Raw genomic sequence first — 15,307 nt, forward strand, 5'->3', positions numbered from 1 at the left:
TACTTTGCTCTAGATATCTAACAGGTGTCTTGACAGAGCTAGTTTCAGGGTTGTCTCCAAAAAGGGATTCACAAGTCTCAGATTCACATCAATGCCCTTTTTTCTCACTCCGTTCCCAAGGACAACTGCTTAGCTCCCCTTAGTTAGCTGCCCAAAGGGAAGACACCTGGAGTCTAGTAGAAACAAATTTAATCTCAGTCCCTTTTTATGCTTTTAAGCATCATATTCAGTAAAATATCAATTCTTATAGCTGAATTCTTACCAAAACCAACGGTAATTTCTGTGATTTCACGGGAGGATGTCAACAGATGCATATGGCAAATGAAGTCCATCCTGAGTACTGGTCTAAAGAGCTGGAGTCAAGGACAGTGCTGCTTTGATATTGTCCCCAGAAGACACAAACACACCCCAGCTACTCAGCATTAAAGAGGTGTGTTATAGTGCATTTCTATCATTGAAAAACTCACTAAGCAAAGTAAGCTTATATTTCTATCACTTCCTCACTACCATGAAGATCTAAACCCCTCTGCAATTAACAAGTGTATTTATAAGCAATTCCCCTTCCTTATTTTTTCCTCCCATTGAAAAATGGAGCATATTACTGCTAATAATGAAACAAAATGGGCATCATCATTCATTCCCTACAGCCAATTTATCTTGTATAGAAAACTTGTGACAGACCATTCAAAGCATTCAGTAGGCAGCAAGGTGGTAATACCCAGAATTAGCGGGTGAAAAGTTCCATTTGGAAGCATCCACATCTCCAAATCTCTCTTTCCACCTATACATGCAAAGGGAGAATAGGAACAATCCTGCTGTGCTCTGTGTTACAATAGCAAGACCACTGCCAGTTCCCAAGCTCCCTGAGACCCTGCTGCAGACCATGGGAGCAGCACCCACAATCACAGCTTTTAGGCGTGAGCATCTCCTGCAACACAGCACAGAGTAGAGGAGCAAGTGAGCAGGCAGACAAGCAGGATGACATGCATCTGACATAGGTAACTAGCAGCTAAAGAAGTTTCAGGCAGCACATATCTTCCTCTATTAAAAAAACAGTTTGGGTCAATCAAGATTTTGAAAATTCTTAAGAGTTGTTTCTGCACTTCAATCTGGAGATGTGTTTGAAGAAATTGAAGCCTTTTGTTATCATGCTTCCAAATAAATGTTTTATCTTGCTTTAGAATAGATTTAAAAGCTTATAAACTTTATTGTAAGAATGTAAAATGAGGGAAGAAAAACCCTCAACCAACCTCAAAAGCAGTATGGCTCATTCTTTGTCAGGAAAAAAACTTTGGTTAATGTGAAACAGCAGAATGGGAAAGAGGACTAACTGTGGTAAAGTAGGACTGGACACATATGTGCTGATGTGAAAAAGAGAAAATTTAATAAATGCTTCAAAACTCTGCTGCAAATGGTACATTTTCTATGCCATCTGCAACTTCATAGAATGAACATACTCTTACTTCATGGGCAGAAGAGAAAAGAATTAGGACATTGAATTACTTCTGCATATTTTCCTTCATTACATCTTACCATTTTCAGCCATTGGCAGATTTACACCTGACTCTGCTTATTGATCATATTACTTTTAGCATGCTACAGTCCTAAACTCTTTGGCCATGAGTATGCTGTTCACCATTACATTATGGCAGTTTATCAGCTGCATAACACATTTTTAAAATGTGAATGCATACTTAGCTATGTGTCTGGACTAGCTTATTTACAGAAATAGATGGGTAAGGTAAGATGTGCTATATATAAGATGTGGGCTATACACATCTCAGCTGATATAAGCAGTAGTAGTCAGAGGATCTAAACTAATTTATACCAGGTGATTTGTTCTGGATCAAGACATTTATGCTGCACAAGAACTAATGGGAGATAGAATAGGCATCAGCAGCCTTGGTGCACCATGAGACAGGGAGGTTTAAGATCATGAGAGAAATGAGGAATGCTGCTAAGACGATCAACAGGCTGTGGTGCAACATGTGCAGTTACTTCTTTCGTGCAACATGAGAGAAGAAACTCGGGTAACTATTTATTAGCTTAACTCAAAGAAGGGAACACAATGAAGCTTCTCAGAGGGACACAATGAAAAGACAAGAAGCACTAGACAAAAGCCTCAAAGAAATTATGACTGGTTGCAAAGAACAATTTGTTACAATGAGAACAGTGCAGCACTGGCACCAGACAGGTTATGAAGTTATGGAACAGCTCATTCCTGAAGACATTTGAAACAATTAGACAAGGCTCTGTGCAGCTGAAGATAACCCATCTTCAAGGAAGATGCTGAACTGGAGACCTCCATAGGTTTCCCCAGTCTTAATCTTTTTGTGTTTGTTTCCGGAAAGCCTCAACAATATCCTGGACATGCTGGTCTGTTTCCACTTGTTCACTATAGTTGACCTATCCTTTATGTACTGTATATTTGCTAAGGCTTTTCAGACATTCAGCAGGATTATGCTAGCAAACAAAGAAGTCCCGTTGCTCTTACAAAGAAGGTGCATTACCTTGCTCAGCCCAGGAAAGAGGAATAATGATGCAAATACAGCAACAGTCAGCCCTGAAAGACCATTTGAGATCACTGATGTTGGAAGGAAAAAATACTGCCACAAATAAAAGTGCATATATAACATTACTAAGAACACAAACAAGGGCCTCATACACCATGGAATTGTGCTCAGATTAAAAGAAAATTATTCATATAACCCAGTGCAAGTAGGCAGAGGATCTGTCTTCTTGCTTACATTAAGATGGCGTGCCTTTAAATGCTTGGTATAAGGAACAGATGTCCCAAGCGCTTCTTTCGCGGGAAACTGGCTGGATGCCCATTCAAATGCCATTAGAACTTGGCTTCTGGGTTTTCTGTTGGCTTTTTTTTTTTCTTTCATTTAAGTGAGAGGAGGTGGAAAATAAATGCCACCAGCCTCTCAAGAACACACATAAAATAGGCACCAGATAATTAATTTAAAAATTGCTGAAATATTAGCAGTTCCTGGATTTTTATTTGAACTTTTAATTGCATGAGACATATCTGAGGGACATGACGCTTCTCATTTTAAATGTTGATTTTGCCAGAGTAAATCAACCTAATGTATTCCACGAAAATTAAGCTTCCTTTCATAATGCTAATTAGAATAATCAGCATGTGGCTACAGAACAGAGAGTAACGTATAGAACATGGTGCTCACCATGTATTTAACTGTGTTAAGATGGCTTCTGCATGGAGAATAGATGGCCATCCAGGGTGGGAACTATCCTGATATGGCCGTCCAGATTGCACTTCTCTCCCAGTGCATGTGAGTTAACCAACCCTCTTCAAGGATATGGAAATATTTATCTACTCATTGATGAGTTTTGCCTTTGCAAAGAATACTGCACAGATTTCAGACAGGCTGATCACTTCTGGAGAAATATTTTAAAACAGAAAATATCAATGATGTAAATCTGTAAGCTGTTCACTTTGACAAGTGAGTTTTGACTTTTTTCTGGCCAAAAATTGAGATTTTTGGAGGAAAAGAAAAGGGGAAAAAAATAGTGAGTATGGTTTATTTTGGCATTTCCAAAATAAAAAAAAAAATGTGATTTTGTTTTGAAGCTATAACTGGAAGCTTCATACAATATAAAATGCTGACTCAAAGTGAAGATTTATAAAGGAGAACGTGTGGTAGGAAGTTAAACAAAACTGAATAATGCACATTCATTTTCAGGAGCCAAATATTATCATGTTGAATTTTTCTCTCTTTTGATATCCCCTGAGATCAGGGGATGGGGAATTCTTTGTCTTCAATATTTTTTTCGAAAACTTGACTAAAATTTATGACATGGCCCATGACTTTGAGCAAGTGGCTTGGCACACTTCAACTAGACACCTCCTGTCCTACCCCAGCTGCCAAGGCAGAGCTGCCACCTCACCAAATAAATTTGCACTCTAGATGTACCCTTCAGCCCATCTATTTCCAGCCAAGATGACTGGATGGAAGTGGCTTACAAGTACTAAGCACCTTGACAAACTGATCCCTAACATTTCTAATGAGATAAGAGCTGTTTGGGGCCCAACCTCAGTCATGGGCAGCTAGTGGCAGTTTCCTTCATCTCCCCTGCCAGCCTGAAATATTGCAGAACTGCTCTTACGTTTTATTCCCCTGATGTTTACCTAAATTCATCCCTGCTTCAGTCTGAGCTCATTACTTTGTTGTTCAGTTCTCAATGATAGATGAGGGTAATGAATCCCTGTCATCTCTAGCAGCTCTTCCTGTGCCGTTGACAAATAGGCCTCCAATGGGATTTCCTGCAGATTGAGAACATCCTATGTCTTCTTTAAGAGAAAGCAGCTAATACGACCCACACTGGCTCATCACTCCCCGACTAAAGCCCACTGAAATCATGCCACGTGTTGGTGTCTGCTTGAGAAAATCAAAAGGCCAGACTTTCCTCATAGGAAGGGACCTGCTCAGTCTCTAATGGAGTAAATGTGTGTGTGGGGAGGTCCACAGATTCCCCTGCTCCAGCACAAATTAGAAGCTCTGTCATTGCAACTTGCAATACTTCATTTGTTCAACACAAGCATATGAAAAAAAGAGGACTAAAACCTGATGCATCTGCCACAGGCCAAGTTTCAGACAAATGCAGCTTCTTGGGTCATTTCACAAGGGCTTTGCCAGTCTCCCACTATTTCAGTTGCCATCTTCCCAAAGCTCCTCTCGTGCATGGGCCCCAGCCTTGAGCTGGATGCAGCAGAGCAGCCACACCACACACAATGCTCCTGTCACAGCACTCTGCCAGCATCCTGGGGATAGGGCAAACACCATAGATGTGGGGCTGTAGCCAAACTGCACCTTTGTCCAAGTTCAGCTTCACATGACAATGTGAATGTCCTCTCTATGTGTGTTGCATCACTTCAGACAACCCTCACATGCATCCCAGATGATGCCTTCAATCCAACCAACAGCTTCTTTGAGTTAGAACAAGATAAGCCTCCAAATTAAGTAGGTTTCTCTTTCCACAGAGTACATGCAGTTTGCTTCTATCAATCCTACCACACAGGTGAACGTGTGTTCATCTCTAGTAGTGACTCGGAAAATACCTTCTATGCCGTCTATCTTCTAGGCTATCTATGATGTCCTACATCAGTGGCACAGGGAGCTTCAAACCAACATATCAAGACTTGAGTTCTACTCTGTTGATGCAGGATCAGAGCTTATTACTGTCCACTCAGAAGCATTCATCTAATGCCCATGAAATGAACAGAAGCTGTAGAAAATATCCTGCACCTTTTTTAAACTTTGTGGAGTTTTGGTATTAATAAAACTACTTTTGCAAAAGGAAGATTGGCTGTTGCTTTGCATTTGTTTTAACCAATGTGGCTCCTGCACAGAGCATCATTTTTAAACCTGCATGGACCTGCTGCCTTTGTTGGACTTTGCTGTCCTTTGTTGGACAGCATGAACACAATCCCTTTGAACAGTGTTTTGGAAGATGACCTCCTTTGGAAAGGTCATATGATGTCCTCAACCTTTATATTAGCCTCAAAGCACTATACTTTAGTGAACAGCTGGTTTTCTCCAGCTTGGAAATCCCTGATGATTGCCGAGTTTTTCAGTATAAAATAGCGAAAACAATTTTCTCCTCTTCTCCTTGGAGAGAGAATTCCCCCTATCCTTTACCCATGTGGCATGTGTATAAATATAATCTCCTTTCTCTTCTGGAAGCAATTCAAATCATGGGTTTTATTCTCCACCCCACCCAGATGGCAGTTACAGAATCGGGGCAGGAGGGAAGAAGATTGGAGAGGAAACATATGAAATTATACAGGCAAGATTTAAAGGGGAAGGACAGATAGAAAAAAAGGTGCAGAAAACAGCTGGCTTCTTCGTGATTTCATCTTTTAAAGCCAGGTGATGCATTTGATTGTAACAGGGTTGCAAAACAGGGTAATTTTTCTTACTGTAGTCACTGTTTTCGTCCTTGGTCCCATCAATCGTACCATCTGGGTGCATCTGCAGGAAGTATTCCTGCTGGCTGAATAACCTTGTCACAATTCCTTTCAGTTGGGGTTCTGCAAAAAAAATAATAAAAATTATTAGATATACCAAGTAGCAAGAGTCCCAATTTGTTTGGCCCCCATTAAGCCCTGAGTAAACATAGAAGTGCTTGGAAGATAAGACAGCTTTCTGTGATTCCTTTCAAATGTGGTTGTAAAATATTCATATATACATAGACATACAGGCAAATAAAATTGAGATCAGATGAGCAGGTAAAATGCAATGCATAGTTGGTGCAACAGAAATATATTTATGGAACATTGCTTCACTGAAAGTTACCTACCAAATGAAAGTCTTTAGACAGTTTATGTATTCTGAATATGTCACTCATTAAGAAGAATATTTGCTAGCAGAGCTGCAAACAATTTGTCTTTTGTTTCTTATTTTGCCTGTGAAGCCAAGATCCTTATTTTCTGTATGGTTGATTCACTACCGCGCAGTTCCAGTTTTATGCCAATGAAAATCTATTTAAATCACTGGTATTATAGTGGTGTAAAACCAAAGTACCCAAGTGCTTAATCAGGCTGCATGAGTCCAACTGTGTGGGACTCAGGAACAAAATCCTGAAGGGAACAGATGCAAGACACCTCCAAAAATGACCCCTGAAGCATTTACGGGCACCTTAAAACGCCTCTGTTTTAAAATCTGCCTCTTCCTCCCCCCTAAAACATGTACTGCATACTCTGGTAGATGGGAATCACTCTTTGCCTCTAGCAGGGTCCTTTCACAGCCCCTCTACATCATGAGCCAGCAACGGACTGGCTTGGGGCTTACCTATTGCTTCTTCAACATTTTATACCTGTGTTGAAGAGGAAAAGGGAAACACTAAAAAGGCAGAAATAATTTGAACTTCATTTGACAGAGGTTTGCAGCATAACAAACAAAAAAATGCATTTTTGTATTACAAAAATAAATTCAATTTTAATCATGCAAGTCTTTGTCACAGGCATTGCTTCTGGAAAGCAAGCCAGCTGGCTACATGTAAACAGATACACTAGCAAGGATGGCAGAGATCTTCCTTGTGCAATGGGAGTTTGCAGTTTTACGTGACCACCCACCAAAAGTAAATAAATAAGACCCAGTTATTGCTGGCTCAATGGACAGGAAAAAATCCAGTGTAGCATACCAAAAATCCTGTCAGCCTCCCGTCTTTCATGCCTCTAGTGAGGCTGTTTAATAAGCCATGGTCATTACATAACTAGTCACGTTGTGTGTTAAGTGTTTCCATTAGGAGCCCCCGTCTCTAACGATTTTGCACTGCGCTGCACAACTTCCACTTAAGGCTGGCACTCTCAGCCAGCGCTTCTGCACAGGCAACACCCTCCCCGCAGCAGGCAGGGACCTTGGATGCAGACAGGCTGCAGGTGCAAAGAATTTCAGCTTCAACAACCCCTCCACCAGCTCGGGGAGAGTCAGGTGTTATTTCACAGCTACAAACCCCACTGAGTAAATCGGGATCAGCTGGTTTCTACACTGCCTCAAAACAGTGATTTCGTAGCAATGAGAATGTTGTAGACTGCAGGCAGGCTTTCTCCCAGCAAGACAATTTTGGGACAGTAAAATAAGTACAATTGTGCTGACCATCTACTAAAAGCTAATGTTGTTCAAGCCAAATGTCAAACTGAGACTTAGCTTGAGCTAAGTGTATAGCTTTCTTCTTAACAAAATGAATTTCTATTTTGTTGACTGCAAAAGCTTGATTTAACTTGCTTTTCTGACACGCATATTAAAGCCAGAGGAAACAAAAAGCTGTATTCTCACGTACAGATGATTGCACCACCCTGCTCAAGCCTGTACCCTTCCTCTCTTTTACCTAATACCACAATGGTGAAGGCACTAATAGGCACTCTCTGATACGAGAGACCTACGTTTTCAGTCCCTTGAATGAGTCTTAGCCTTGTTTTTACTTTCTGGTTAAATTTTAATGCTTAAGTACTTTGCACAAAATGGAAGCGCTCCTAGTAGGAGAGATTTAGAAGATGCTCCTGCAGCCTGAGGCTTTCTGTGTGCTGGGGAAGGGTGGGAGATCTTGTCTAAAGCATCTCAAGGATAAGAGGAACGGACATATAAAACAACCCTGAACTTGTCCCCTTGGGAAATTTCTGATTTAGCTACAGGAAAGAAGGCCCTTCCCTCCTTCTTTGGGGTGCAAACTATACTTCGATCATGCAAAACATTTTGGAACATGAAAACCTCTTCCACTCTTACTAAATAGCCTAACAAGTTTATCAGAATAGCACCTGAGATCCCTTGAGGTCACCCTGAACCTTTGTTAGACACAAACACCAATGCACCAGAAGTCTAAGTGTCACCGTAGTAAAACACAGGATAAAGCCCCAAGGTCCCTTTTTGTTACTGATCTGACATAGACACACAGTCAGGTATAATTCAGGCTTTAATGACTGCACTCTTCATGATCCTAGGCTTTCCTGAGTCAATGCCCGCCTAGATTGGAGTAGGAATCTTATCTTACATGTGCTTTTTTTTTTTTTTGACCTGACCTGGTTTTGCTGAAGTTTGAGGCTCACACCCAAACTCAAACTCCAACCAAGTGAAGCACAGAGCTCTCATGTTCCTCCTGACCCTAACAGAGTCTGACAGCAGCAGTGTTCCTGCCTCTCCTCACACCTCTTCTGCAGGAGCATCCCTGCTACCCTGGCTCATTTAGAATGCCCTGCAGCACCACCAACCAAACATTTTTTTCAGACACCAAAGGGTCAGAAATCACTTTGGAGACATACAGATTTCTCCTTCCCCTGTTTCTGCATTTCCTTTTGTCTCTTTCAGTGGGAGAGAAGAGCTGGTGAGCATCTGCGCCTTTGAGTATCTGCCTGAACTAAATGCAAAAGCAGCACAGATACACACACAGCTGGCATGAAGTTCTCTTTTCTAACACAGAGAGCAGCCCAAGGATGGTTAAAGAGATATCTGGGCAATGGGTGATTTGTCGCACCTAGTACAGCCATGTCTACACTTGAATTGGGCTCCCTTTCCATCCCAAAAATCAACAGCCAGGACAGGCCCATAGATCCCAAATCCACATGCATCTCCCCACTGACTGCAAAGGGACCAGCTCGAACATAAACAGCTATGCTACAACAGCTGAAAGAGTAGCTGCTTCCCACCAGGGAACCTTCTGTCTCATGTCTGGGATATTGCAGTGTGTTATTCCTACAGCAAGCAGTGTGGCTGGGAGGCCTACAGAAAAAAATTTAGGTGAAGGCAGCTTTTAAGAAGAATAAAGGTTTTACCCATCTTTCTCCCCAAACTTCACTACAGAGTTATTACCTGAAGAGGGAAGCGTATAATCACAGAACAGGAGTTTTCCTGCTACCCCAGAAGCAAAACTCTGCACATGACTTTTAAGAGACTCCCTACTTATATCATATATTTTAACATCACTTCTTTCCACTTACAGAGCAATTTTATCACAGTCTTCCAGCATTGCTATCCATTACGCTGTAGCAATCATGTTGAAAAACCCAGTTTGTAGAAAAATCTCAAAAACAGTACGTCTCCTTGTCAAATAAGGGTGGTGGAACACTCCCATAAGCCAGAACAGAAGGCATAAAGGCAAAAAAATAGACTGAGAACTTCTCACAGTTTTGCAATTAAAAGTGAAAGAGAACAACCCTTCCCAGCAGGCAAGATTCCCAGTACTTATTGAAGCACTGGGTGGGAGATTAAAACCCCGCAACCTTGATATGATACTTTTATTTGTCAGAAGTTCCTTCATTCCTGCTCTAGGCTATAATCAATAAGAGATAGAAGCACAAACAAGCTTTTCTTTCTCTAACCTCCTTCTTGTATAGCAAGGGGAACTCAGATTCCCTTGCTTTTAAAGGAGCGATAAACCTATTCCCCCTACTCAAGCTGCTCCATACACTCTTCTATTTTGCTGTAGGAGCAGCTTTCCCAGCAGAAATGGAACCGATATGGACAAGACCTCAGTATCAACTTAGTGTCTCCCTAAACACAAAATCAAGTACTTCAGAATAGATTTAAGAAAGAAGTTATAACTGCCTTGATCCCAAAGTACAGACTAAACACAACAGATTTCCACACAGAATGTATTCCCAGTGCAGATTCAATGCTATTGGGATTTCCATGCAATATGCAAAGGGATATTTTTACCCTCATTTCATACACAATACTGGCTACTTTAGGATGCTTACTTTGAATAGCCTGTTCTGGTTGCCCTTATATAGCTGCTCAGGGTTGGGGGAATGCTAAAGAAAAGCTCAATGGACCTTCTTCTTATGCAGGTGCAGTGAGCACAAATCCTTCATATGTGGAGCTTCCAGAAGACACAGAAGATCATGATGCCCAGGAAGCGCTCCCACTGGACACAGCCACAGGGCAGAACAGAGCAATAATAATAACAGAGCAAGAGCTAAACCATGGTTGTGTTCTTGGTCTGTAGCATCTACGAGTCTAGCTTTCCCTAGGGTGAAGACATGACTCTCAGCTGATAACTCTTCTCAGAGAAGTCATCTAGTGACCAGCTCACTACATATCCCCTGAAAGACATCCTGTTTACTCCCCTTTCCACAGCCCAAACTCCCTAGCTCTGCCTGCCCTGCTTTTAACTTTCTGTGCCCTTTGACACAGCTGAGGCTAACTAAATCATGATCTGATTGCTAATCTCCTTGTCTCTACTTAAATGGTACTGTAATGCTGCCATTATTCATTTCAGCTATCCTGCTGCTAAACCTTAAAGTCATCTTAGCTCACATCAGCTGCTGTGTTTCCTTCCTTATTGTACAGCTATATGACAATTTTCATTCCCCTGGGGCTTGTCAAGGACATGATAGTTGCTGGGTACTCACGCATACTTTGTTTGATCTCCAGAAGGCCAGGGGATCATGTCCAAATCAGTTACTCTGCAGAGTCACATCTCTCACCCTCAAACTGCAGATATTGCTGAAGGTATCTGCTGTGTGCTATAGGAAAAAGAGCAAGATCTCTGGCAGGGACACTGGCCAAAATGCTTCTTATCAGAAATATCACTGGCTCTTTAGTGACCTTTTCTTTTAGTTCTGCTCACCTCATTAACTGGAAAATGGAGAACATGCAAGCAGAGTAATTCCCCTTAATACAAAGAGAAGCTATGAGGTTATGCACTAATGCTGCATTTAGCAAAGCCCCACTGAGGACACTAACTCTTGCCTATTCCCATCAGCAAAGCAGGAGCACAAACATGATCAGGTCATGCACAGCAGCATAAACCCATGGGTGAGGAACCCTATGCTCTATCAAGCACCATAGTGTAGCTCAGTTCAGTCCAAACCCTAAGCTCTGGAGGACTAAGAAATCGATCACAGGATTGATTTCCAACAAAGACTCCATCATGGAAGGGCAGTCTGCCACAGCCTCATTTTTTTGCAATTCACAGAACACCTCTTATGACAATACAATGACCTGAGGCTGCGGTAATCCAGACCCCACTTTGCCTTGGGCTGGGAAATCTAAAAGGATTCATTGAGACCCTACTTACAGAAATCACTTTAATCTGAACCCTCTGAGTCAATGGTAGGGATCTCAGAAGGGCTGCTTTTCAATGATCTCTAGAAAAGATGAAGGGCTTAGTGACCTTTCCAGGATTTAAGCCACTAGCTCCAAGGATTCTTGCAACTCATAGCAATGCTCTGCTTGGCAGGCAGGCCTCCACTTGAGGTTGCTGGTGCAGAACTGCTTTTAAATCCACTTCAGAAGTTACTGTGTTGGGTGCCAGCAGTACTCTGTGTGGTTATGGCATAAACTCTGACGCTCTACTGTTCTCTGAACAATGAGCTGTCAAACACAGAGGACTCCACTAGCTCATATGGCAAGCAGCCATTTTACATTCAGCAACCTGCAACAAGGTAGAAGGAAGGTACCTACTGTGTGATTTCGACAGGAGACTTGCCCATTTATTTGCTCTCTTTTTCTGCAGCAGGACATGTTCTGACTCAAAGCCTCTGCCTGGTCTTAGCACAGCAAGGCTGTCAGAGATGCCAGTGCTAGGCTGCCAAAACAGTCCCTCTGGTACCTGCTAAGGACATAGGATTGGCAAAGGGAGAAAGCATTTCCAGCCCTGATCTGAACCATGGCTGAATTCTCTTCTGCTGAATACTGCTGATTCTTTTCTGTGCCTGTGCAACAGTTTTGCTGAGGATGTGATGGGAAACACAGGGACTGTAATATATCTCAGGAGCATATTTCACCTTAATGTTCTTTAAACATTTATTTATGGCAATTAAACATTTTAGCCTGGAATTTACACATTCCATTATTCTTATTTTCCCCCATTCAGGATGCAGCTGTCATAATGGGATGTTGATTTATGACTCAGCCAACCAAGACTCAAATCCTTAACACACCAAATCCAGCATTCAAAGCAGAGCATAAACTGCTCCTAATTTACTTAGATTAACTCCACATTTGAAGTGCCACTGCAGAAACTGCAGTTCCCCTCCCCTGGAAAGGATGGGTTCCAGAATACTCGATAAGCCAAATACTGCAAATACATGCAGACAGAGAAGGGCACCTAAATCCCTCCTTCAGAAGTACAGTATTAATGAAGGCTTGTATTAACTCGGCACAAAAAAGCATCAGTGAGCTCCATGCAGATTACCAGGGTGACAGGCATCAGCAGAGAACTCAGGGATAAAGACAAGATGAATCGCTGAGGGAGAAAAATGTTAAGGGTTTTTTCCAGACAGGAGCTACTAAGTTCTCCGGGGTGTTTGGAGTTAAGATGAAGTAAGCAGCTGTCTTCAATTAAATGCATCGTTGTCGGCATAAGTTGAATAGCTCAACTCACTACAATAATCCATTGAATCTACCTGAACTGGGAAGCTCAGGAATAACAGCACTTGCAGCTGTGCCAGAAGCTGCTGTCCTTGAAGCCTAGGGGTGCATTTCCTCTGGCAGAGCACCTTGCCAAACTCTTCCAAGCTGTGATCACAGCAGAGTGTGAGCCTTTAGCAGACACTGCACACAGGTGCCTATGAAGTGAGCCGTGCACGAAGCAGGTGGAAACCTCCTGAGCCACACACAGGGATCCTGGAGGACACTCCAACTGTGTCACTAAGGTGCAGAGATAGGAAATCCTGCTGCAAAGTGCTGAGCATGGGAGTCACTGAGTGCAGAAAAGTCCACAGGTGGAGGCAAGGAGGACATTTCCCAACTGCACAAAAGGTTTTCCATGGCTTCTGTGGCTTAACTCAACAAAAGCGTTCAGAGAAGGACACACTCTGCCCAAGGAAGCCTACAAGCAGGTGGCCCAGAAGGACTGGGCAATGCTGCCTGTAGCATCCTGAATAACAGGCAAGGAGAGGACAAATGAGCTGCAGAGCAGAGGGAGGTGAACAGTGTAGGTGGGCATCTGCATTTGGATGCCTCCTCAGGCTGCCTGCACAGAAGTCACATCACCGTGGGCAACAGCAGCTGCTCAAGCATTAGCAGGGGCTCTGTATCAAAGCCAGGCATCCAGCCCCACCACACAAAGCTGCCACAAGCCCCTTCTGTTTAGATACAGCCATTCAGCTACACGGGCACATCACCCAGCCTGTGAGTAGGATGGAGAAATGTAAACAGATCAACGGACACTAAGATTTATCGTCGATGTTTGTGACTCTGGCAGCACCAAACAGTTGATCCCAGCTCCTTTACCAATGATGCAAAATGAAGGCAACGCCCAGCTCCAGTTCAGTGTGATTACAGGGTTGGCACCACCCTCCAACTACAGGGAATTGCTTTTGAGAAGAAAATTACTGTAGGACAATAGGGCTGTAAGGCACGCTTGTGCATTTACTTAACTCCAGTGTGCATCTCCACCCAGAGCTAATAACTACAGAGACAACTGGTGCTTCCAGGATGCATTACATGAAATAACAGGCTGTGTTGACAGGGATGGCCTCTGTGTTTGAAGGACAAACTTCCAAAATGACATTTCCCTAGCTCGGACAGATGACGGGCTCAAGCCAATGACAGTAACTATCAAAGCAATTGCCTCCTGTCACCGTCAGTGAGTCACTAGAGCAGAATGGCACCTTGTAAGAAAAAAAGAGCATCCAGAGGAGTGATTTCCTTTTCTGTGCTGATGCCTGCAAGGAGGAATAGTAATTAGCTCTGAGCACAACTGCCTGCCTGCACCCTCTACCAAGGAGCAGACAGAGCAAAGCACTGCACCACACCTGCTTTGCTTTTACAAAGATGAGTCCCTCCATGGAAGTCTTATTTCTCACTTGCTGAGTAGGTGGAAAAGATGTGGTTGCACAGCACTGGCATTTTGGCATTTATGTAGGCCCTGTCATATCCAGGGAATCAGTCTTACACAGATGTTATTACAAGGTAAGGGGCAGAGAAAGGAGTCATAAAAAGCATTGAAAGTGGGGTGCAACATGAGACCACTGTTATACGTCTCTCCCAGACCACCCTTTTCCTAGCAGCCAATGGATGTTAGGATTTAGGGAAGTCATCCTTCAGACCACTCACTCTCCAAGCTCCGGATCCCATGCAACAGCCACCTAAAGTCCAGGACTCAAGAACAAAAAGGTCTAAAGTCTTGGATAAGATTTTCCCTAGAAGGCAAATGCCAAATAGCATACATGACACATGAGCTACCCACTCTGTCCACAGGCTAAGGACAAGACAGCCATTTCCAGCACTCCAGGGACAAAAGAGGTCCCCAAAAACCACTGCAGGTGAAAACAATGGGATGACCCAAATGACACCAATTATTTTAGCAGAGGACTGGGGAAAAAAGGACATCTGAAAAGAGGACAAATTTGTTCTTTTTTCTTTCGAGACAATGCTTTGTTTGGAAATGATGTTAAAAGACTTGGAGATGAAAGACAAAGTTTCATTTTAAGTAGAATGAAATATTGCATTGGATCCGAATCCCCTCCTTCCCAGAGACTTCTTTTATTTGACCATAGAACTAAAAAAATCAATTCTTCATACAGCTACACTCCTGGGTTTGTCTTTGCCTCCCCCAGGGCGTCGTTTGTATTGCTCTGTTGATCCAGTGTGTTTTACTGGCAGTCAAAATTTCAAAACATTCCCCTTCAAAGAGCAATCTTCTATACCAGTATTGACTTGAGCTCGAATGAGGAGAAAACCAGAGCCTGACAGGAACGGAAAGCATGAAGAAGAGATGTAGGGCTTTTCCAGAATTTATGCAGGGTGAGCTTTTTCAGGTAAGGGAATTAAAAAATGTGAGAAGTTTAATGGAAAAGAAGCTGTAGCTACAGCTCCCAAACTGTCACTTTCCAGCA

The 15,307-nt window shown here is 42.6% G+C and overlaps 1 protein-coding gene across 3 annotated transcripts in view; it reads right to left on the bottom strand.

The window, feature by feature from the left end:
• FGF12 (fibroblast growth factor 12) overlaps positions 1–15,307 on the bottom strand; it is a 228,904-nt gene that overhangs the window by 75,940 nt on the left and 137,657 nt on the right. For all 3 annotated transcript variants that reach the window (XM_062606315.1, XM_062606316.1, XM_062606314.1), the window contains one exon: positions 5,948–6,058. In XM_062606315.1, coding sequence (XP_062462299.1) covers positions 5,948–6,058 — 111 coding nt within the window. The remainder of the gene's footprint in view (positions 1–5,947; positions 6,059–15,307) is intronic.

The sequence above is a fragment of the Pezoporus occidentalis genome, unplaced genomic scaffold (assembly GCF_034315485.1).
Source record: "Pezoporus occidentalis ecotype Australia unplaced genomic scaffold, CSIRO_AGI_Poc_V1 ctg95, whole genome shotgun sequence".
Lineage (NCBI taxonomy): Eukaryota > Metazoa > Chordata > Aves > Psittaciformes > Psittacidae > Pezoporus > Pezoporus occidentalis.